This window comes from Conger conger, chromosome 7 (genome assembly GCF_963514075.1).
Source record: "Conger conger chromosome 7, fConCon1.1, whole genome shotgun sequence".
Lineage (NCBI taxonomy): Eukaryota > Metazoa > Chordata > Actinopteri > Anguilliformes > Congridae > Conger > Conger conger.
In genome coordinates, this window is record NC_083766.1 from 25,793,524 (window position 1) to 25,817,819 (window position 24,296).

The window sequence follows — 24,296 nt, forward strand, 5'->3', positions numbered from 1 at the left end:
CTCTCTCTCCCTCACTCTTCCTCCGTGCCTCTATCCCCCCACCTCTTTTCTTTCCTTGTCCCCTCTTCCTCTTTCCTCTGTCTCTTTTCCCCTCTCTTCTCTCTTTTGCCCTTTCCTCTCTGTCTCTCTTTCCCCCTCTCTCTCGCTTTTCCACCTCTTTCCCTCTATCTCCTGTTCTCCCTTTTCCTCTCCCCCCTTTCTCTCTCTCTCTCTCTCTCTCTATCAGACTCTGTCAGGTTTGTTTACAGTGGCTCTGAGACTCTCTCAGTCAGCAGAATGGAGGAGGGTACTGTAGGTAAAGTAAATCTTGTTACGCTTGTGAGATTAGCACATAGCACACCACACTCTCCATGGCTTGATGATCGGCTCTGCTGCTTCTCTCCCTCTCTCCCTCTCGCTCTTTCTCTCTTTCTCTCTCTTTCTCTCTCTCGACTCTTATCTTTCTCCCTCCCTCCCTCCCGCTGCTGCCAGAGCCTTTTTTCCCCCCCGTACTCTTTCCTGGTTAATGGCCATTTTCTTTCCTATTCTGTCTAATTAAATGAAAAGGTGCTTTATTCACACAACCATGAAAATGCAGCGCTGGCAAAGAACGGATTGAATATTGAGCGAATACCGACATGAACCGATTCGCGACACCCCGATAAAATGTAAGAAAAAAAAGTCCAGTAGACCCGAAGCAGCTGAAAGGGTTTTGTGAAAACAGGTGTACTGTACCGTCGGCTTCCCAAGCGCGACAGGAAGTACATTATAAAAAACGCTCTGCGGTTGTTCTCTGGTGAGGTAATGCGCGTGATGTTGTGCAGCCCTGCACACTCTGCTGCTAACTAGCTGAACCGCACAAGCTTATCACAGCCTGCATTTCTGCCACCATCGATTGGCCGCCAAACTGCGCTCTGCCAGGTTGCACAATTTTTATTTTGTTTTGCGCAATAAGTCTCATGTTGAAATTTGAGTGGACTTTATACTTTTATTTTTTATTACTTTAGCAAAGTTTTCTTATCATTCAGATTGAAAGAACAGTAATTCAAAATCTAGGTTTATCGCACAAGTGGAAAGGTTTCTTTCTTTTTGCATTGTAGAAATCTCAGACAGTGCGCCCTAGTCATCACTGCAAAAAGAGACTTGAATTCTCAGTTGACCTAGCCTATATCTGGTTAAATGAACATCATTTTTAAAAATCGGGTCAAACTTATAGGCCCAGTGAGACTTGTTATTTATGAAGTTTCAAGTCTGTACAGGTAATTAATACAGACATGAATCATTTTGGAATGCAAGTTTTACATTGCAAGTAAGTAATAAATAAACTTTGAAAAAGTTGTGAAATACTAGCACCTCTGAGCCAAAATGCTGACTCACCGTGCAGCACCACTGTAAGTGTGCACTCGTTAGCTGTTAGCAGTTAGCGCAGAACCTGGGAGGAAGTTTGTGCTTATCAGTGCCCAGAGCCTCCCCATTTTGTTTCTCTAGAGTTTAAACATGGCAACAATCCAGGAATTTAGTAAATGACTCCTTCTCGTTCAGGCGTGTAATTGCAACTGCAGAGTGGAGGAAGGCGGTCGTTGGGTTCCCGGCTCGGCCACGCTTAAGTGACGTACCTGCTGGGGCTTTTTTCTCCCTTCTGTGTTGGCTTGGGATGTTTACTCAGCAGCCTGCAGTCTCCTGCCGAAGGTACATGACTGGGGACCTGGAAGGTTGCTCGTTCAAGCCCCAAAGTAGAAAGGGTAGATCCGTACAGCAGTTGGGCCCTTGAGCCAAGGCCCTTAACCCCATTTTTGCTCCAGCGGGGATTGGCCCCTACTTAGTCTAATCAACTGTAAGTGGCTTTGGATAAAAGCGTCAGATAAATAACTGTAATGTGATCCGGAATGGAATGTATTCATTTCAGAAGAATGGGCCAATAAAGTAGCGTGTGTTTTAAATATTTATGCAAGCCTCTTCCTCTGAATGGTTGACCGTGATGATCAGCAGTGTACCCAGGGCAGGATTTTTTTTTTTAATCCTCTGGCCGCAGTGGCTGGTGTGCTGTCACCAGCCGAGTTCACTGCTTTACCAGACAACTAGATATTTAGAGTCGAACAGGACCTCTGAGTGAGTGGGTTTCTGCCAAAGTGGCTGGTTGAGGAGGCCAGACCTGGGTCAAATACGTAATTGTTTTGAATTCAAATACTTTCCCACTCTTTACTGAGCTTGTATATGTATTGTATTGGAACCTTTGAATTGCTCTCAAAAAGTGCATATCTAGGCATTGTACATTGACTAATGAAAGTAAATTTCATGCTTAATGTATTTGTACGTCAATGCATGTTAACAACTAGGATACATTAGATAATGCCTATTCCTGTGCCCTTATTGTGAAGTGTGACCCGTGTTTGTGAAGTGTGATCCGTGTTTGTGATGCGACGGTGCCTGAAAGGGTTAAGCAGAGTGGGTGTTGATGAGTGGTGAATTAGCGGTAATCCGATAACGCGGGCGGGGAAGATGTGGCCCCGCGCTCCAGTGCGCCGCTCATCTGTCTGTTTTACCGTTAAAGACGCGTCGCGAGCCAATCCAATCAGCGGGGGAGCAAATCGAGGTTTACCGCGTCAGGGCCATGAAATGTTAATGCCGCCGGCTGGGCCGGCACCATGTGACCTGTGCCCACGCTGCACTCTCGCCTTGCCCCCATACTGAGCTCACTGTGTCCACAGCCATTACTGCCTGGACTAGTACAACAAATGCACACACACACACACACACACACACATATATATATATATACATACACATTCACTGAGCACTTTACATCTACTTACTCATGTGATTATCTCATGAGCCAATTGTGTGGCAGCAGTGCAATGCATACGATCATGTAGATACAGGTCAGAAGTTTCAGTTAATGTTCACATGAATGATCAGAATGAAGAACATTTTTGATCTAAGTGACTTTGACTGTGGAATGACTGTTGGTGCCAGTCAGGTTGGTTTGAGTATCTCAGAAACTGCTGATCTCCTAATAAATGAAAATCCAGTGAGCAGCAGTTCTGCAGACAGAAATGCCTTGTTAATGAGAGACGTCATATATACAGTGCATCCGGAAAGTATTCACAGCGCTTCCCTTTTCCCACATTGCTTCACTGTAGGGATGGTATTGGCCAGGTGATGAGCGGTGCCTGGTTTCCTCCAGACATGATGTCTGGCATTCACGCCAAAGAGTTCAAACTTTGTCTCATCAGACCAGAGAATTTTGTTTCTCATGGTCTGAGAGTTCTTCAGGTGCCTTTTGGCAAACTCCAGACTGGCTGCCATGTGCCTTTTACTAAGGAATGGCTTCCGTCAGGCCACTCTACCATACAGGCCTGATTGGTGGATTGCTGCAGAGATGGTTGTCCTTCTGGAAGGTTCTCCTCTCTCCACAGAGGAACGCTGGAGCTCTGACAGAGAGTGACCATCGGGTTCTTGGTCACCTCCCTGACTAAGGCCCTTCTCCCCCGATTGCTCAGTTTAGACGGGCGGCCAGCTCTAGGAAGAGTCCTGGTGGTTCCGAACTTCTTCCATTTACGGATGATGGAGGCCACTGTGCTCATTGGGACCTTCAAAGCAGCAGAAATGTTTCTGTACCCTTCCCCAGATTTGTGCCTCGAGACAATCCTGTCTCGGAGGTCTACAGACAATTCCTTTGACTTCATGCTTAGTTTGTGCTCCGACATGCACTGTCAACTGTGTGACCTTATATAGACAGGTGTGTGCCTTTCAAAATCATGTCCAATCAACTGAATTTACCACAGGTGGACTCCAATTAAGCTGTAGAAACATCTCAAGGTTGATCAGTGGAAACAGGATGCACCTGAGCTCAATTTTGAGCTTCATGGCAAAGGCTGTGAATACTTATGTACATGTGATTTCTTAGTTTCTTAGATTTCTTAATTTCAAAAAGACTTCTTCCATGTTGTCATTATGGGGTGTTGTGTGTAGAATTTGGAGGAAAAAAATGAATTTATTCCATTTTGGAATAAGGCTGTACCATAACAAAATGTGGGAAAAGTGAAGCGCTGTGAATACTTTCCGGATGCACTGTATGCCCTTTTGTTTTATGGTAAACCAGGCTGCCTTCTCCATGTTCTTTTCTGTGTTTAATTCTTGTGACTGGAGAGTTCTGCTCTGTTCTGGGTTATTGAGTCAATACCAGGGTATGCAGTGGGGAAGGAGGAAGAATGAGCGATGACCTGAAACTGGGTTGTGGAAATGCTTTTAATGAACAAGTCGTCGGGTTGGCCGACGCAGTAAAAGGATTTTGATTAGTTACTTCCTGAAACAGTGCATTTAGGGGGTAAGGCCTGTGAGCGCCATTAGGGCTCCTGAGAACAGAATAGCCTATAACTGAAAATGGCCAAGCTGTTAGTGATTTTAAAAATAGTGCTGTAAAACACGGCGCGTCTGTGTAAGGCATAGTGCACTTCCTGGGGTTTTTAGGATGGTAGCACTAAGCAATAAGGTTCCATGAATTGGCATGAACTGATGTAGTTGTTAACCAAATACTACTGCAAAGTTAATTTATACAGCTCTGTCAATGTATTTGTACATCATTAATTAATGGAATGAAGAAGTCACTTAATATTAATGGTTAACTAATTAGAAGTTCATCCTACGGTTTGCAAATGTACATGTAAGAAGTACGTTAGTTGTTTACAAATGCATTAAACAATGAAAAGTTAATTTTGTGCTGTATTTGTCCATCATTAATTCATGTTGACAACTGCTTTAATTATTGCCAATTCATTAACCTTGTTGTAAGGTGTGAAACCTATTTTCTGTTGACACAGATTATTTTAGGTGCAATGAAGGATCTTTTTTATGATATTTAATTTATGGTTAAAATATAAGTTTTGCAGATGAGCTGGCTTTACAGTGGCTGGTGTTTTTGGTCTAATGTAAATAAATACACTTCAGATAGCTCCACAGCAGCTTGTATTTTTTCCAGAATCTGATCAGATTAATTGCGTTAATTCACAAGTATAAGTATATAAAAGGCAATAAACTATGTATTGTCTTCTATTTTATTCTAATACATCTAGTATTATTAATGTAGTCATGGAAGATGCTCTTGATTTCAGGAACTTTTACAATCTGTTCTTAGAGAGGCACAGGATAGCGTCAGCTCCACAGTCTGCAGCTGCTGGAAAGCAGGAGAGGCTAAAGCTGCTGGAAAGCAGGAGAGGCTAAAGGTGGGTCTCGTCTGTCTCTTTTCGGGTGCATAGGTGCCCAGCTTCTACAGCAGAAATATCAACTGAATGTCTTTGCAGCCACTAATGACGGACAGCGTGAGAGACTCGCTCCGCGTGAGAGACTCACTCCGTGATGTCACGGTGTGTTGGTGGGAGGTGTTGAGGAGGAGGTGTTGTGTGTGGCCATCGGTGGCCGTGATTGGTGTGTGGCCCCTACTTTTTTAGAAATTATCAAGAATTTCTCTCAAGAGCTGCAGGCTGTACAGCTCATGCGATCCTCCCCCTCTTGAAGAATGTAGAATAACTTTTCTGAAGTGACGAGTGTCTTCCATGCCTACACGGAATAATAACGCTAATAATAACATGTAATAAATTACATACTAGTACAAAATATGAGAAGATACAATCATTTAGCACTTTATTAGGAACACAACTTATTCATGCGATCATCTAATCAGCCAGTCGTGTGGCAGCAGTGCAATGCATAAAAACTACTGATCTGGGATTTTCACACACAACAGTCTCTAGAGTTTGCAAAGAATGGTGCGAAAAACTAAAAACATCCAGTGAGCTGCAGTTCTGCCTCCAGAAACGCCTCGTTAATAATAGAGGTCAGAGGAGAAGGGCCAGTCTGGTCGAAGCTGACAGGAAGGTGACAGTAATGCAAATAACCACACATTACAACAGTGGCATGACGAAGAGGATCTCTGAACGCCACAACGTGTCAAACCTCTAAGTGGATAGGCCACAGCAGCAGAAGACTAAAGTAAAAAAAGAAATAGGTCTAGAATACCTAATAATGTGCACACCGAGTGTATTTCCTTTCATACATGTATAATTGTGAATGAACACTATTAATCTGTTCATACGCAGCCTCTGGATGTGGGATATCGGTTAGCTGGCAGAGCTATTGTACACAGCGCTATCAGGGCTGCTCGTCCTGTAAACAGCACGCCTGTGTTCGCCATGGGCTGCGTGGGATACTGTCAACAGCGGCTAGCAAAGCTACCGTGATAGAAATGATGGCAAATTTAAGACCTTTAATCAACCTTTAAGCTCAAAAAATAACATTTAGGGGGGTTTTCTCTGCTGTTAAACATAGTCGTGGGTCATTTTGACCCATAAGACAATACAAGGGTTAAGATAAGTGCCCCAGACCACACTTGTTTTTTTGCCCGGTGTTTATCCAAAATAGTTTTGACTCACTGGCTTGGTTTAAAATGTTAACCGTTCAATGAGTTGCAGCAGGAACTTTCCCTTCCCCCCCCTCCCCCCCCCCCCTCTCTCTCTGTGGTACTCTTCTTCTTTGGTATTCATCTTGCTGCGGCATGACTCTGCAGAATCGACTCTCATGTCGTCTGTCCTTTTAACCTAGCTACTGTACAGGGCCCCGGTACTCACACTGTTGTGTGCAATGTTCTCGAAATGTGTAGAAGAACATTTAAGCCAATGCAGTCATCAACAACACATGGTAAGCATCAGCCCAGTTTCCAGGAATGGCACTCTTGTACTCTGGTTATGATCGAGCCTAGTTGGAGTTTCTGCGGTCCCAGGAACGGACATTTCTTAGAACATGACTTTCTTAGCACCACACTGTTTGCATACTTCTGTCTGCTTTGTGGCGTTTTTTATAATAGAAAACCAGCCTGTGGGTGACTCTCCAATGTGGGTGGGGGGGGGGTCACTTTTCAATCTGACACCAGTGCTGTCAGGGTCATGTGACAGGTAGGCATTAGCAGGTCTGCTGGGTTTCCCCTGGGCATTACTCCACACCGAGGCCTTGCTCTGCTTGGTGTGAGGCCAGCTTTCACTTTTTACACTTCCTCCAGAGCCTCTCCAGAGGGAATAAAAAGCTCTCTCTGGCGCACAAAGACTGCTGTTGACCTACTGGGCTGGAATGGATTTCTTCTCTTTTTTTTTTTAACCCTTTGAAGAGCATTCTTTCTCGGAATTTTAAGTCTGTGTTCTAGAACTTTCTTTCCATTGCTTTCCATTACCAATTCTTACATCAGCATTAGAATGTTCAGTTAAGAACATTCTAATCGTGTCATATTTTCATGTCTGAAAGGGTTAAGCTCCAAATTGAAACTTTTTGTTTCTGGGTTTTGTACATCCATGAAATTTGTAGCAAACCTGCAGATGGGTATTTACTTACGACTACTACTACTACTACTACTACTACTACATTAAGCTGTGCTCCCTCAATCCCCATGTTTGTTCCTGCCATTCTTTGCCAAAACTTGAATTACAGAGGATGTTTTGGAAACATAATATTTTTCAAACAGGGTTGAGAGGATAAAGTGTTGTTCACCTCACGCGGGCGGTCTGAAAGCTGCACTAATGCCTCCATCCTAATGCTAGACCTCTGCCCAAATTTAGACTTTATGGTAGCTGAGGCGTTTGAGTTCAGGAAGTCTGCCAGTCACAAATCCTGCTTATGAAGGTTAATGAAGGATAAATCAACAGTAACCTTTAATATATTACCTATTTTCAGTAGAGCGTCTGCTATTCCTTAAAGGCCCTGAAAATGCATTGTTCTGCTTGTCCGTGGAGTTTCCCAAAACCGGGAGAATATGAGGATTCAGCTCTTATCATTTGCATGAAATAGCAAGCTGGTAACCACAGCTATGCTCATTGATAAGCCATTGTGATGGTCAGCTATTTACCTTTAGTAAGGTAAGAATCTTTTCCACTTCTCTCTTATGCTGCTTATCAGTTTTTGGTCAATTTTAATGGTAAATGGTTGGTGTTGATATGGCCTTTATCCAAAGCACTGTACAATGCTTCTCATTCACCCATTCATACACACACCAACGGCGATTGGCTGCCATACAGGGCACCCTTGTCAGGAGCATTTGGGGGGTTAGGTGTCTTGCTCAGGGACGCTTCGACACATCCAGGGCGGGATCGAACCGGCAACCCTCCGACTGCCAGACTGCCCTCACCTCCTGAGCCAACGTTGCCCCAAATGTAACTGACATCGTTGTGAACTTCTAAACCTCAGAGGCATGAGAAATGCTTGCGGGGAAAAGGTAAAAACTTCAATCCTGGTTGTTGTTATAACAGCCTATCAGCAGAAAGCCAATACAGCTGTTTTTTTTTTTTCTTCCCTCGACATTGGTTGTTGTTTTTCTTTTGCTTTTCATAATGCTGATGTTTTGTTGGTTTAAGCACCGTGTTCTCACACACGTAGCAAGAATCCAGTGTCTTTATATATTTTTGTTTCTTAAATCGTATGGTACGGTATGGTTTCTCGATTCGAATGTCGCTCTGAACACTTTTTGAATCCAGTCAGAAGGTATCGCACCTGCCTTTTAAGGGAGTGTTCATCATGCCTCTGGGTAAATACGTCTGTACTTATGCAGTGTTCTGGGCGCCTTGACAAACCTTTCCGAGTTACACCTGGCTTACATCAAAAGCAGAAGCACCATAAACAACTTGCAGTTTTACATTTGCCATCCTAATGTGACTTGCAGCTAACTGGCTCGGTTTGCCCAGTTTGGTTTCTGGCATAATGTAATCTGCAGGAGCATCTCCTTTCCTTGTTCTGAAATTTTTGCACTCACATAAAAGGCTTCTCCCATCCATGACTGGATTTTTCCGTGTCATCGCGTACCAGTGGGCGTGTACGTTGATTCATTTTCCATTCACCCTCCAATCAATATCCTTTTACGTCAGTGGCGCGCATCCTCATTTGACGCCCCCCTCCTCATTTACCGTCAGTCAAATCCCTTCAAAAACCCCCCCCAGAAGATCAGTTTTACTCATATGTGCACCCTATCGCTCGTGCTGCTCCAACTTCCGTTTCGGCTCATCCGTGACATTCTTTGACGGGGACGGCCTGAGAATGCCCGTCACAAATGTGTGCGTTGCGTGACTGTCTCTGGGGGCGGTTTATTGCACCCTGGCTCTCCTGAGGTGTCGGGCGGGGTGCGTGACCCAGGGGTGGGGCAGGACCCCCCCGGTACACGCCGCACGGTGCCCTCGAAATGGCCGGAGCTGGCGGTTTGGGCTTCCTGCGCCGTGATGGCTCGGCGTTTGTCCTCACACATCCCCTCTCAGCTGTGGGCAGCATTACTGCGCTTAGTCACCGCTCCAGATGTCATCATCGGACTCTTTGTTTTGTGTTGCCTTTGAACCAGGATGGTGTTGTGTGGAGGGTGTTGTCGTCGTTTTTTTTAAAGCCTTTGATGAGTCAGTCGTAGAGACTGCGTCTGGGCCTGATCACGACGATCTGTCCTCTGAAAATTTGCGATTGTGATTTTTCGCGCAGCGGGGATCGGGCCGGATCTCTGGATTTAATTAAAACATTCTTTGGTGCTGATTTAAAAACACTCGCTGCTGAAACACAGCCATAAGTCCCTGACTAAGTATACCGCTGTAAACTTTCCCTTCATTCACATTTCCTTGATGGCCTGTGTAGCAGGCTTCAGTGCCAGTGCTCAAACACACATTTCCCCAAATGCCAAAATGCTCCAAACAACACCCCTCTGGGTAATGACCTTTGTCTTGCAGTTTCAGCTTTTTCATTTGGTTATGCAGCACTATCTGTGATTGGTTATGGAGTTCCCACTCCTCTGATTGGCTATGAAGTTTTAACTTTTGTGTGGCTAAAAAGTTCCTTCTTTTCTGATTGGTTATTCAGTTCTAGCACTTCTGATTGGTTATGGAGTTCTAACTCTTCTGCTGGCTTCGCAGTTCCGGCTCTTCTGATTGGTTGTGCAAGTTCTAACTGGTCTGATTGTCTGCACAGTTCCAGCTCTCTCGATTGTTCCATTTGCCAGTGTTCGTCCTGCATCTGCAGTTATTCATCGTTACACGGCGTTAACCCTCGGCTGCAGCATTCGGTCGGTGTGTTTGCACACACAGGCTCACACTCCAGGCTGTTTACTCTTGCCTTTACGGCTCACTGCTTTAAGTGTGAACCTGGCCGCGTCTGAGTCTGCTGTAACCCGGCGCAGCAGTGCGGAGCTACGTTTGCGAGGTGCAGGAGTATCAGACCCGACCTAATGCCTTGCTTGTGATTAATCCCTGTGATAAGGCTTTTAGGTTTTTTTTTACTCGGAGGCTACAAGCGAGGCTCTCTGGTCCTCCTCCACTGCACGTGACTGGCCCATATTCAGCTGCTCGTCTGCTCCAGGGCAGGTATATATATATATATATTTATGTATATATGTATATATATATAACAGTTACAGCTGAACAGAGACAATTGCCCACTATTCAGTCCCAATGAAAGGGCCTCTTAATAATACGGCCCAGGGGGAGAGCGATTAATTAGAAAACTGGGCCCATCCAGGACCGAGCCTTTTGTGAGTAAAAGTGTGTGTCCTGTGTTTAGTTTGTGGGATCAGGGGAACTGGCATGGTAATGAGAATCTCCTTGTGTTCTTTGTATGAGTGGAGGGGTTGCGTGTCGGGGGAGGAGAAGGAGGAATGGCGTCTTGTGCGCGCAGTTTGAGGAAGCTGGAATGTGTTGCGAAAGGGCTTTGCGATTGGCGGCGCTGTCACCGTTAGCTGGCTTTGTAGAGCCGCGCGTGTTGGAGAGGCCCTCTGTGCTCTGTCCCCCTGCATCACATGAGCTGAGCTCTCTAATGTCTCTCCTGGCCGTGGGGTCCTGTGTGCGCGTGTGCGCGAGCTGTGTCTGTCAGTGTGTGTGTTTCTGTGTCTGTGTCTGTCTGTCTGTCTGTCTGTGTGTGTGTGTGTGTGTGTGTGTGTGTGTGTGTGTATATGTCTGTGTGTATGTTTGTGTGTGTGTGCGTGCGTGCGTTTGCGTGCATGCATTTCTGTGTGTGTCTGTGTGTGTGTGTGTGTGTTTTCTGTGTATGCGTTTGTGTTTTTCTGTATGTTCGTGTCTGCGTCTCTGTGTTTATTTATGTGTCATTGTGTGCATGTGTATTTCTGTGTGTGTGTTTGTATTCCTGTGAGCCTGCCTGTATATTTCTGTGTCTACATGGGTGTGTGTGTGTGTGTGTGTATCTGCGCGCGCTTGTCTCCGGGTGGATGAATCAGATAATCCGTGCTCTGCATGACCTCCTTTGTACCGTCTGCGCACCGAGGGACGTGATTGGTGGAGAGGGAGCAGGGGCGGAACAGCTCTCGCGGTGATGTGACCGTTATATAACAGCCTCTCCCCTCCCTTGGAACTGCCAAGAGAGGACACAGCCAGGGAGCAGAGCCACCTGGACTCCAACTCCCAGAACGCACTTCAGAATGAAAATGGGAAGTGCATGATGTCACAGACCAGTGCAGTCAGCAGGGTTTGGCTGTAGGGGAGCAGTGTGACAGGGTTGACCATGTACCATTACCCCCTCCCCCCCCCCCCCCCTTTTAGGACTCTCACGATTGCAGCGTGTTTTGAAAACGGATCGGTCACAACGGACAGATCCCGGCTCTTCTTCTCTTCGTCCGCACAGTGATTTGTCCTTTTCCCTGCCCGGGCTGTAGCCCGGACCCTAGACACAGTAACGCACACCGAAATCTGATACAGGAGAGACGGCGCCCAAGTTGTGGCACATTTGGGGTTGTGGGGGAGGGACACGTAGGAGGGAGTGAAACGTTAGGGTCTGTCCAGAGGCTCTTTCCTCTGACACCGTTCTAGAAAACCGAAACCGAGAGAGACAGTGAGAGAGCGCCCCCTCTGGTGCTGTGGTGCACGTTGGGGCGAGTCTCCTCAAGTAACTCTGCAGTACTTGAAGGGAGGTTCGCATTCAAGCACTATTTATACTCGTGAGTGGAGACTTCCTCTCGGGACGTCTCCGTGAGGCCCTCCTCCCCGGCCCACCAGAGGGAAATGACCTCAGATTTATGCCTTTACAGCAGCCCAGAAGGCCTTCCAGAAAGGCCCGGAGAAACACATAAAAAATGTCCGCTGAACGTCCAACTTTTTCCTCTGCGAAAGGTCACAGGATATTTCCTTAATCGGGCCAGATGTCTTGACCTTCTCTTGTTCAGCCTTTCACTTGTCACGTGTGTGGCCGGTGTGTAGACGGTGCTAGCGCACTGGACAGCCAATCATAAAGAGCCATAAGTTATGGGTCTCTGGCGCTATTCACAGCGAGGAGGGGTGTCCATTAAGGAGCCGAAATATTTTTGTGTTTTTTTTTTTTTTGTTTTTTTTTTTACTGAAAAAGGCATTTCTCAAAGTATGTTCCCCTGCAGTTCCACGGTTAGCGGTTTAGCTGAAGTGGCAACTTCTCTTGTGATTAAATTAATCCTTCCGTTGTATATTGGTCTGTAAAAAGGTGTACGGCCCTGGAAAAATCTCCCTCAGATTTTAACGGGGAAAAGGTGTGAGGATATTTGTGGGTGAGGCCCAACACTAAATTCACTTGTAAATTAACTTGTGTACAGAGAGGGCTTGTGAAAAGCTCTACATTCACGAGCTGAAGAATTGCGTCTGTACACTACCCAGCTATCCCTTTATCACGACTGCTTAATACGGCTCTGTGATGTTCCTTGTTTTATTTTTCTTCAGGGGCTGTTTGAATTTTGTGGGGCAGAGATATAAATGACATGCACACAAGGCTGGGAATGGGTGCTAACCTACTTTGCTCATGATTGAGGAGAAGGCTCAATTGGCCTGTATTCTTCCAGAGCTTCCATATCATTTCAGTGATTGCTACCGATTAGCACTGATACTAACAGGTTTATTATGAAAGGGAAAGCTAAATGTAGAGTTGGGTGCAAATGAGACCTCTAGTTTAAATGTCTTTGATGATTGAACGCAAACTCTAAATCACAGGTGTCAGACTCCTGTCCTGGAGGGCCACAGTGTCTGCTGGTTTTCGGGTTGTTCTCAGAACCTGTGGTCCATTTTAGTCATCGATTGGCTAAAGAATCCACACGCCTTGTTCTCAAGGCCGTAATTGGCAGCTGATTGAAAGGAAACCTCAAGAACCTGCAGACACTGCGGCCCCTTGGGAATTCAGTTTGACACCCCAGCTCTAAATGATAAATGTTAAACATGAGACCTTTCTGCAAATTTTAAAGCAGGATTGCTTTTGATTTTCATATTTTACTGTTTATAAATTATATAGAAAAGGAAAAGGGCCCTGTGCAAAACTTTTGGGAACCCTTTTGGATTATTCTTCGTTACTTTTAAAAAAGATGATTACTAAGGCCCAGACCCTGGTGATTTACTCGTTAGGGCCTCAATACACAATTGAAGGACTGATGAAACCAAAATGGAACTTTTTGGCCACCACCAGAGATTGGTAAAATCGGTGACACTTTATTAGGTAGAGATACGTCTATCAGAGCAGTCAGTTTGGGCCGTGTCGTTCAGTTTCTGACCTGCCCCGCTCTCTGTGTTACCCTCTCTGGCTCTGTCTGAAGTAAGCGGAAGGCAGAAAGGGCTAGGAATGTAAACTGTAAGGAAAGCGCTCTGCTTTTTTTCTTTAAATGATATTTGCATCGTTTGAGGCTGAACCTGTTTCAGGAGCCCTGTCAGCAGATCGGCGGATGTGTCGGGTGAAAAGCTGTCAGCAGTTAACCGCAGATTTGAAACCAAACGGGGAAGGGGAAAACTGCTACTTGGAATGACAAATCAATTATTATGCTGTGTGTAATGGAGTCGTAAATACCTAGAAGTATATAGATAAGGTAATGCCTGAAAATACAGCGCAAAAATACAAAATATGATGGGTCAACACAAAGATATTATTCCAATGATATATCTATCGCATAGCGTGCAAAAGTAATAGATTGTGTCTGATTAGAAGTGTTTGGGTAAAAAACAAGTGCTCTCAGAAGAAGTGACTGTAAAAACAAGTTATCTTCGGTCTCCGTTACATAAACGAATCTGGCACAGGGCCTGGCCTGACTCTGTCCAGCTGGCTGCAAGATCCACAAATGGCCAAAAAGAGCGGGGTCCAGAAAGGAGGTGGAGGAGGTGGAGGAGAAGGAGGAGAAGGAGGAGGAGGTGGAACAGTCACTGTTACCTGCAGTGCCTGGTGATAGCAGTATTATGAATTTATATATTAAGCAAAAACAAAACAAACAGTGGTCCTTTCTCTTTGCTTTATTTCTCCATTCAAGAATCCCATTAATTGTTCACCTGTGTGTGTGTGTGTGTGTGTGTGTGTGTGTGCGTGCGTGCGTCGATACGCAGTCGTACGCGTTTTTGTGCAGTTTTCAACACAAAGAACAACTCCAGGATCTTCCTGTGTTATTTAAGACTTGGGCTGTAAGATTTTGTGGGTTGGGGCACCGGTATGAAAACGTAGGCTAATGCAGTTTGACAGGACATAAATAAGATATATAGCGCTACACAAATTGTCTGCAGACAATGAGCTGCGTGCGTTTCCAGCCCGGCCGAAACGTTTCGCGACCGCGCCGTGGGCGGTTAGCTTAGCGGTGCTAACGCAAAGGGAACGACGGTGGCTTACAGCGGTTAAGTCAGAGCTGAAAAATTACGCTTCTGCGATGAAATAAATCTTCTCCTAACATGACTGTAATGTGCTGGAATAGCTCCGTTGGCACGCCAGGGCCTGATATGTTTTATTGGGTTGTTATTTTGATACGGTTTGATGTGCGCGTTACATAACGCGCTGTGGGCAGCTGCGCCGTGTTTGAGTTCAGGAGCCGCGCGCGTTCGCGGCCGCGGGCGTCCAGCCCGGCTTTCCCCCGGTGAGCTGCTGTGCCCTTTATCACGCTAAGCTGACTGCCGCTAATGAGGTCACCCTGGATAAGGACGTTTGCCTGGCAAATGAGTAACCGCTCGGGGTGAAGTCGCCAGATAGACGAGTCTGTCTGGAGAGGGGCTCCTTGCTCCGCATACGATAGCGCCCGTTCAGAGGAGGTAACCTGGCGCTGCCGTCCGTCTTATCTGGAGGGCCGTGGGTGGGGTGGGGTGGGGTGGGGTGTGGTGGGGTGGGATGTAGGGTAAGGGGGCAGGCAGACAGTGTATAAGAGGCATCGTAGCCGCAGAATGGGAGCGCTGATCTGGGGAGAAAAAAGGGTGGTGTTTTTTTTTTTTGTTTTTTTTAAACGTCCGCGTGTTGGAACCCACCGGTCCACATTCCTGCTCTCGCAGCGTGCCGGTCGGTTCACGTGATGTAACAGCCAGCCGTTTCGAGGGTTCGCCCGCCTCCTCCTGCGATCTCTCCGAGGCCTAACCACTCCACCGCGCTGGGCCCGGGAGCCACAGAGTGCCCCGGAGCGGAGGGAGGGAGGGAGGGAGGGAGGGAGGGAGAAAGAGAGAGAGAGAGAGAGACTGTAAGTCGGGCGCCGCCTGCTGGCCGGACCGGGAAGTGCAGTGTGACGCTGTGCGATTTCACGTCCTCACCCGTATGTACTGACCTCGATTGAACACTGACCACCCCGAATAACGTCTTTGACGGCTCGAGGGACCGTAAAAAAAATAAATAAAATCTGGCGGAGTCGGGGAATGTGAATGTAAGTACGGACAGGAATGCGCAGACTCTGTCCTCGTTCGGAGAAGAGCAGCAGTGCCAGAACGACTCCCTCTCAGCTGCCACGGGATGACTCGTACTCTCTGTGACCGTCACGTTCGCGCTGCTGAGCTCTTGTCCTGATCCCGTCTTACCTGACACGTGTGGGTGGGTAATAAAGTACACAAACATGACCTCCTTTCCACACCTCACCGCGGGCGTGCTGAGCGCGCACCTCTCTGAGGACCGTATGCGAACGTACGCTCATATTCCCGTACCGCTGCACTTTTCAAAGGGCAAAACCGCACGTATCTTGTGAATTAAAAGGGCTTTTAATCTCAGTGAGACTTAACCTGGTGAAATAAAAAATAAATAATAAATAGAAATACAGTCCGGAGTCATGCAGTAGGCATACCTGGAGGCTCTAAATTGGCCGTTGTGTGAATGTGTGACTGAATGGTATGTGGGCCGTGCCCTGCGGTGGATCGCCAACCTGTCCGGGGTGTATTCCTGCCTCTCACCCTGTGCATGCTGGGATATGCTCTAGCACCCACAACCCGGGCCAAAAAAAGCAGGAAAGCTGGCTAGATTGTTAGATGGATGGATCACAGACAGATGTATTCCTCTATTGCACTGCACTTTTGGAAGTGCTAATTACAGCCCACAGGCATGCAGGTTGGGCTAATTGGAGACTCAAATTTGCCCGGTGTGTGTGTGTGGGCCCAGCAATGGAAACCTGTCCAGGGTGTATTCTTGCACCTCACCCTGTGCATGCTGGGATATGCTCCAGCACCCCCACGACTCTGGCCAGGAATAAGCGGGCTCCAGTAGATTGATAGATGGATAGATCAGGAATAAGCAGGCTACAGTAGATTGATAGATGGATAGATCAGGAATAAGCAGGCGATAGTAGATTGATAGATGGATAGATCAGGAATAAGCAGGCTCCAGTAGATTGATAGATGGATAGATCAGGAATAAGCAGGCGATAGTAGATTGATAGATGGATAGATCAGGAATAAGCAGGCTACAGTCGATTGATAGATGGATAGATCAGGAATAAGCAGGCTCCAGTAGATTGATAGATGGATGGATCAGGAATAAGCAGGCTACAGTAGATTGATAGATGGATAGATCAGGAATAAGCAGGCTATAGTAGATTGATAGATGGATAGATCAGGAATAAGCAAGCTATAGTAGATTGATAGATGGATAGATCTGGAATAAGCAGGCTACAGTAGATTGATAGATGGATAGATCAGGAATAAGCAGGCTACAGTCGATTGATAGATGGATGGATCAGGAATAAGCAGGCTATAGTAGATTGATAGATGGATAGATCAGGAATAAGCAGGCTACAGTAGATTGATAGATGGATGGATCGTAGACAGATATGTTCCTACAGTTTATGTTATTGCACTTTTGGAAGTGCTAACAGGAAGGACATTTGATGTGCCTTCACACTCCTATCCGGGTGGGTGAAAGCACAGGGGCGTGTGAAAGTGGTTTTGTTGTCCCTCTGCTCTGCAGTGCAGCTGTCCTGCGCTCCCCCTTGCACACTGACCCTAGCAGGAAGTACTGAAATGTGTCCCAGGATGCACCAGTGCTCATTCATAATGCTGTCACTGGGCTGCTTGTTCACATCCTAGCTACCCTCACTTCCTTAATAAGTCCTCTTACCTTTAGCTGATTTTCCCCATCTCCACCCCCCCACATTTGTTCAGAATGGATACTTGGTTCATCCATGGTGTACAGTTTTAAATGTGGAGGCCGGGTCTGCACACTCATCATGGGGGCGGCGGGGGGGGGGGGTACCTTGAACTGTCAAATTTATACTGTAACTCTCAAAGTGAAAGATAGTTTTATGAATTAGATAGAAATAATTATTACGGTTCATCTTTCAAATACACCAAAAAGACTACAGAAACCACCTTTTCAAAACTGCAGTCAAAGGTTTTGTGGCCATTCTCTGTAAAAAAAACCCGAAGGATAATGTCAGCTTTGTGTGGGCCAGAATAACATCATTTACAATGTTTTGCTCGTTGAGAGTGTATTTAGAAAAACACGATTTTGCGCTTGTTATTTTCTGTGAAGCTGCAGAAGGCTTCCCCGTGTACTGTAACCCTACTCGGCTGTAAAAGGACCGTACACCTAATGTTTCCGCTCCCGTGCATTATTTAAGGATGTCCAGTGCGGTGCCGCTGCGGTGCGTGGCTAAAGCAGCGGTCCTTGATGCAGGCGTCGTTTCCTTCCAGTTGCACGCGAAGGTCTGGGGTTCGGCCCCCCCGGTCCTGACGGGGCGGGGGAGGGACCCGGCGGGGGCTGTGGGCTTGGCGTGTGCGGGATGCCCTGCCCTGCCCTGCGGGGTGCGGGGGTGCGGCTGGTCGAAGGCGTGTCCTCCCGGGCTGCCGAGACGGGGGCCGTGGTGGTGTTTCCACAGCAACGAGGCCAATCGGAATGGATACGATCGGCAACCAAAGTGGGAGAAAACGGGGAAAAATTTGAAAAATGTATTAAAGAATGTCCAGTGCATACCTGTGTCTGTACTGCCAGCTTTAACTACACGAGGTTAACCACACAGTTCATATTGTTATGCATTTACGTTGAGTTTTGTCTCCATAGAAAATATAACCCGAGTGGACAAAAACCAATGCGGGGTCAAAAACTATTTTCTTTCATTTTTTTGGTGGTGGTGGTAGTGTTCTGTTAACTCCCTTCTCTCTCTCTCTCTCTCTCTCTCTCTCTCTCTCTTCCCCCCTCTTCCATCCATTACTCTAGACATCCACCCTTTTATATCCTGTCTGTTTAATGTTCTCCATCAAACGACGAGGCCTGTCTGTGGTCGGAGGACCTGTATCACTTCCTCTCATTAAAAACCCCTGTGAACCCAGTGCCTGTACAGAACTACCAACCTTTCTCAGTCCTCTCCTTCCTGCCTAAACCTGTCGAGCACAAGGTCCGCAGTCAACCAGTGCTCCGTCTTAGGCTGAATAACCTCCCCCCTCCCCCCTCCCCCCCGACTAGACCACTGCCCTCGGAGCTGGAAAGCCTCTTCACAAATTTTCCAACACCCATTTTCAGGCGTGTATCTCTGCAGGCCTTTAGCCCGTCTGTCCCCCCCACCACCTGAAGCTCCACCTGGGGAAATCTGAACCCCTGTTTTTTCCCGGCAAAGGGTTCAGGGTTGGTTCAGCACATCTACTAGTTATCGTGCTCCTACATTTTTCAGCTTTGTTGCGTGTGGTTGGAGGCATGGTTCTTGGCGCTGGCACTTGACCGAGTTATCACGATACATCCGTGACGTGTATGGCTCTCTCATGCGGTTACCTTGTGAATTTTACCGACTAGGAGCATATGCTGAATGTTCTGGGTTTTTCCTCAGTTCAGCTCATCCACCATACAGGCCGCCGTCCAGTGTTTGTGGCGTGTCGGTGACGTTTCGTTGACTGCGTTTCCCTCTCTCTCTCCCTCCCTGTAGTCACATCCCTCGGCCGGAGGCCTCCTCGTCCTCCTCGGCTCAGGGGAAGAGCGGCTCGGGTCATAAGATCTGCCTGGTGTGCTCTGACGAGGCGTCTGGCTGCCACTACGGGGTGCTCACCTGCGGGAGCTGCAAGGTGTTCTTCAAGAGGGCCGTGGAAGGTGAGCCCCCTCACTCCTCCTCCTCCTCCTCTTCTTCTAATTTAAAGGGTTGCGGGGGGTTATGGGATAGATACCACTCCTGCAATGTGTGGCAGATGGAACATGTCGAGAACACAGGGGGAAATTTATTTTATTTTATTTTTTTGTGGTGCAGGGAGTTATGAGATAGATACCACTTCTCAAACGTGCAGGAGAAGAATTCTGCATTGTGGTCCAAAAACACTTAATTCTTGTATGTGTTTATTTGGATGTGGAGGTTGTTTGGAGTTTCTGGTTGTGGAAACGTGTTTTGTGAACCACTTTCAACATTGGTACTGTTAAAATAACATGCACTTCTTTAAACATGGCCAATTTGCTCTGTAGGTTCCTGTTGGCCTGCTGTTGAATCTGGTAGCTAGCAGACTTTTGTGATTAAAGAACTGACTATTTCAGTTTTCTTCCTAGCAGTTTCTGAAGTTCCTCTTATTACAGATACTAGGTTGCTGGATTTTTTCAACCTCTATTTTTGACATTTGTATTTGTATCTGTATTAATTTACAACCTCGAATACTTCTTTTCATCAGGCACACTTTTTCAAGCTTCTTGCATATGTTTTTAATATAGATGTCTCACATTATGCACTTTGTTGTACGTCGCTCTGGATAAGAGCGTCTGCCAAATGCCAATAATGTAATGTAATGTAATTATTATTATTATTATTATTATTATTATTATTATTATTATTATCATTATTACTATTATACTGCACTAAGAGTGTATAGTTGCTAAAGGAACATTTTTGGAATGTGGTCCTCCCGGGCTGGGTGTAGGCAGATGAAGCTGTCCCAGACTGCACTGCTCTGCGGCGTGTTCTCGCGTGCGGAGTCTTTGCGCTGCAGCCCGGCGCAGGCCTGTGTGCGGCGCGGGGGAGTTTCCGCTGCCGACCGTGACGTGGGCGTCCACGTTCAGAGTATTGCAATATCAGAAACCACGGCCGCCGTTTCCCAGCGTCGAAGAACATCATGTACTTAAAGCCAAGTACACAGCAATTAGCAATGCGGGCCATCTCCGTTTGTGGAGCAGGGCGGAGGGGTTAGAGCTACGGAGGTGTGTGTGTGTGTGTGTGTGTGTGTGTGTGTGAGAGAGAGAGAGAGAGAGATGCTAATGGCTTGGCAGCCACAGCAGTTGACTCTGCCAAACCTCAGAGTTTTTGTTTGGATGTCTGAGCTTATAAGGGAAGTAGAAACAAGTGCTTTTGAGTAGGTTTCCGCGGAGGATCAAAGCACAGGGTTGGGGCGAAGGGTGTTCAGACTACTGCCTCTGCTTGGATGTGCTGCACCTCAGAATTTGGCCTAAGCCCTGAATATGATTGTGTGCACAGCCTACAGCTTCCCTAGTTTAATTATCACTTTTTCATATTTTGAGAAAAAACAATGGCTGTAGAGCTCGAGGAAAACTCTCCCATTTTGTTTCATGGGCGGCCCCACTTCTGCCGAATAGTCCCTGCTGTTTGAGGAAACTCGGAGCCGATCGCTTTCATCTGCTTTAAAGTAAATTGGATATCTGTCCTTTTATAGCTTCTAAAGGTTTTTTTATTATGTGATTTTTTTTTTTGTATGTGGATTAAGAACGCCCCCACTTATCCCCAGTCTTACCAAATTCTGCTTTGTTCAATAATAAAATTGTTTCCTTCTGATATTTTAAAAGCTTTGAATTTATGAAACATTGGGATGGCTGTTTTAGAGCCTGTGTATGCTACCATTAAGGTAGTATTATGTGACTAAACACTGTTTATATGCATATTTCAAATTGTTACTATAAATTTCCAATTTGTGACCAATTAACAATTTTTATTTTGCAAATGTTATCTAAAATTGTCAGTAATGTTCATGACTTGACCTGCCTTTTACTTTGCAGTGTTTACCCCTCAGTGCATTGTGGTATAGTTATACATGAATGCTGTATATCTAAGGCTCATCATTCTTGGCATTTATTTTTTTAATAAGAAAATCGGATATTATACTTTACTGGCTTGTTTTTTTTTTTTTTAAACCAGGCGTAAGTCGCACAGCCAGAGTAGGTTTATTTAATTCAATCCTTAGTTCACGGTGAAATGTTCAGTCAAATCGTTACAGGATATAGGATATAACACCATTCAGTAAAAACTGATACAGTCTATATAAAACGATGCATGTACATGCGTGAACAATTGTACAAGGAACACTTTTGGTTTAGCCGTATGAGCCTGCCCGGTCTCTCGTTAGCAACAGCTTCCCCACCACACCGTCACAGGGGAGCACCACACACACGCACACACACACACACACACACACACACACACACACACACACACACACACACACACACACACACACTCACACTCACACTCACACTCACACTCACACTCACACTCACACACACACACACACACGCACACGCACACGCGCACACACACACACACACACACACACACACACACACACACACACACACACACACACACACACGAAACCCAAAGCTGATCTGGTAGGAATTTCTTATGAAAGTTGCACTGTATGCAACTAACTATTGTGAGCTAACTTGGTGTTCAGAATGCAGTGAACAATTGCACCTTATGCATTTTAGAACTTCACAGACACAAATCAGGCTAGAATTGGTATTCCTTTCACAGAAAGGGTCCAGACATTCAAATCCATAGTACATTTTAATTCCAAATGCGTAGAAATGTCAATAAGAATTTTTTTTTAAAACATTTTTTGGGGGTCATAGGTTAAAATTTACAATGATGAGCCTTATGTATATCCAATGGAAAATTATTCTACAACCAAAAAAATACATTATTATATGTTGTGTACATGCTATGTGAAGGAAGATTAAATGCAAAAATAACAGATATCATGATGGCATTATGCTGTAATCATTTGTGAGAATTCCTTTAATTTCACTTTAGTAAATTTCTACTGTTGCATCATGTAAAAGTGTATTCATGTCTGATATTTGACCATCTGAAATTATATCTGTTATTTTTGTTTTTCTTCCCCATTCTGCGGTTGTTCTTGCAATGATGAAGGATGGAGGGCACGGCAAAACACGGATGGTAAATAAAACATTTATTAAACACCTTTTAATACCCTTTCCGCTTCATTTAGGGGATGCTAAGCATTTCCGTCTCTTTTCAAGCCTTAACTGAAAAGTACAAATTAACCTGCTCAGCCTTTCCTGTCCGCGTTTTTTTAAATGCATGATTGATTGATTGGTTGGTTGGTTGATTGATTGATCAGTGGCAACATTCCCTCAGTCCAGCCTTAATCTTCTCTGAAGCTCCCTCCTCCTCGTCTAAGCTCTGATCTTTGATTACGCAGAATGAAATGAAACCGGCCCAATTCTGATGACACCGTTTGCAATCTAATCATTATGAAAATAACACGCAGCTTCTGCAGAAGGCTGAGATAATCCGTGATAAGCCTTGGAACTTCTTTATCCCGTATCCTGTGGGCTATGAGAAATAAGGAGAAATGTGTCATCACAGACACTCAGACCAGCCTGTTTATGAATTCAAACCCATGTCTCGAATCCTGTTGTGCCAGCATGTGGCAGTTATGGCTCAAGTTAAGAATACTTTTGAGTCCCTGTTGAAAACTTCAGTCATTTCCACGAGTGATTAGATGGCTTAAAAGCCAAGTGGCCAAAAAATTTTAATAGTGCTTATTCTTATGGCTTCAAAACCACATGAGGAGTACAAATAATTAAAAAAGTTGTTCCATACATGTTGCGACAGGCCTGTTTGAGTCCAGTGAAAAGCCCTACCTTATTTCAAAGGAAAATAATGAATCTGGTGTAAAATCTATAGTTGTACAGTGACGAATGGTGCGTAGTCCACAGTTAATTACACAGGATTCCTCCTATCCCAGAGACTCTGGCTTAAAATGGATGATTTTGTTATTTAAGGAGGGCACGGACATGTCTGTATTTTGCCTTTGGCGGTTTTATTTTTACGTCTTAAAGCTTCTGCTGAGCCGTTGTTTAACAGGGAGCCACATGGGTTCATAAAATAAGTTAAAAAAATAACAATAATTGATAATATTAAATGAAAAGAAGAAAAGTTATGGACTACTATCTAACCAGTTTAACTTTGGAATGCGTGAAAAACATGCATTTCCTGTGCTTTAAAAAAAAAAATAATAATTGTGTGGTCTCATTGCTATACGTTCGGTTATTGGCCTATTGCAGCTGAACCCTGGAGAACAGTGGTTCCCAACCCTTTTCCTGAGATGCATTTATTTTCGCCACGATTGAGCTCAACTGCTTACTAAGTAGCAGCCCAACGAGATATTTAGCTGCTGAATGAGGTGTGCTTTGTTAGGGTTAGAATAAAAATCTCCAGGAACAGGGTTTAAGGTTGGTTACCACTGCTTGAGAAACCATTCGCTAGGCTTCCATGGCCTGGCACCATTCTGGTTTTCCATTTCCTCTGCTTGGATTTCCTACAGGGAACACAAACACTGCTGTCCCTCCAATGACAGACCTGTTTAAAATCACCATCCTTCAGTGAAAGCGTAAAATAAATAAGAATTGGATCACGAGGATGGCTTGTCTGACATTTCCCTGCGGCTACTGAATGGAGTAAAAAATACCTCTATTAGGGGCCGTTTCTCACTGTAACGTGTAATTTAATGAAGCCATGGGAGTGGATAACAGGCCAGGAAAAAACAGCACCCGCAGGGTTCTCTCCTGGTCACAGGGGGAGCTGTGGTTATTGATCTCCCCAGGGCCATGGCAGAGATTTTACACACCGCTATCTGGGAGATGGAAAAGGTGGCTAAGTGGGTTTTTAAAAGGTGAAAATACTTTTTAATGTTTTTTTGGTTTTTTTCAGTTATTCCAAGCTGTCAAACCGAGGTGGAAATTCCTGTTTAGAACCTAAAACTCCTCCCCGGAATTTTGTTCCAAACCACCAGGATTTGCGAATTAGAATTACATTTTTCAGCCAGGAGGTAGAACTAATGAGTAAAATGAGCAGGATGAGTTCATGGCTGGAAGGACCACAGCCCAGGACTGTTCTTGTCCTACTGGATTGGACTCTG

General features: G+C 45.5%; 1 protein-coding gene across 2 annotated transcripts in view; it reads left to right on the plus strand.

The window, feature by feature from the left end:
* The window catches only part of LOC133133941 (glucocorticoid receptor-like), a 68,216-nt gene that overhangs the window by 29,155 nt on the left and 14,765 nt on the right, over window positions 1–24,296 (plus strand). For both annotated transcript variants that reach the window (XM_061250250.1, XM_061250249.1), the window contains exons 3-4: window positions 19,073–19,233; window positions 22,283–22,309. In XM_061250250.1, the coding sequence (XP_061106234.1) occupies window positions 19,073–19,233; window positions 22,283–22,309 (188 nt within the window). The remainder of the gene's footprint in view (window positions 1–19,072; window positions 19,234–22,282; window positions 22,310–24,296) is intronic.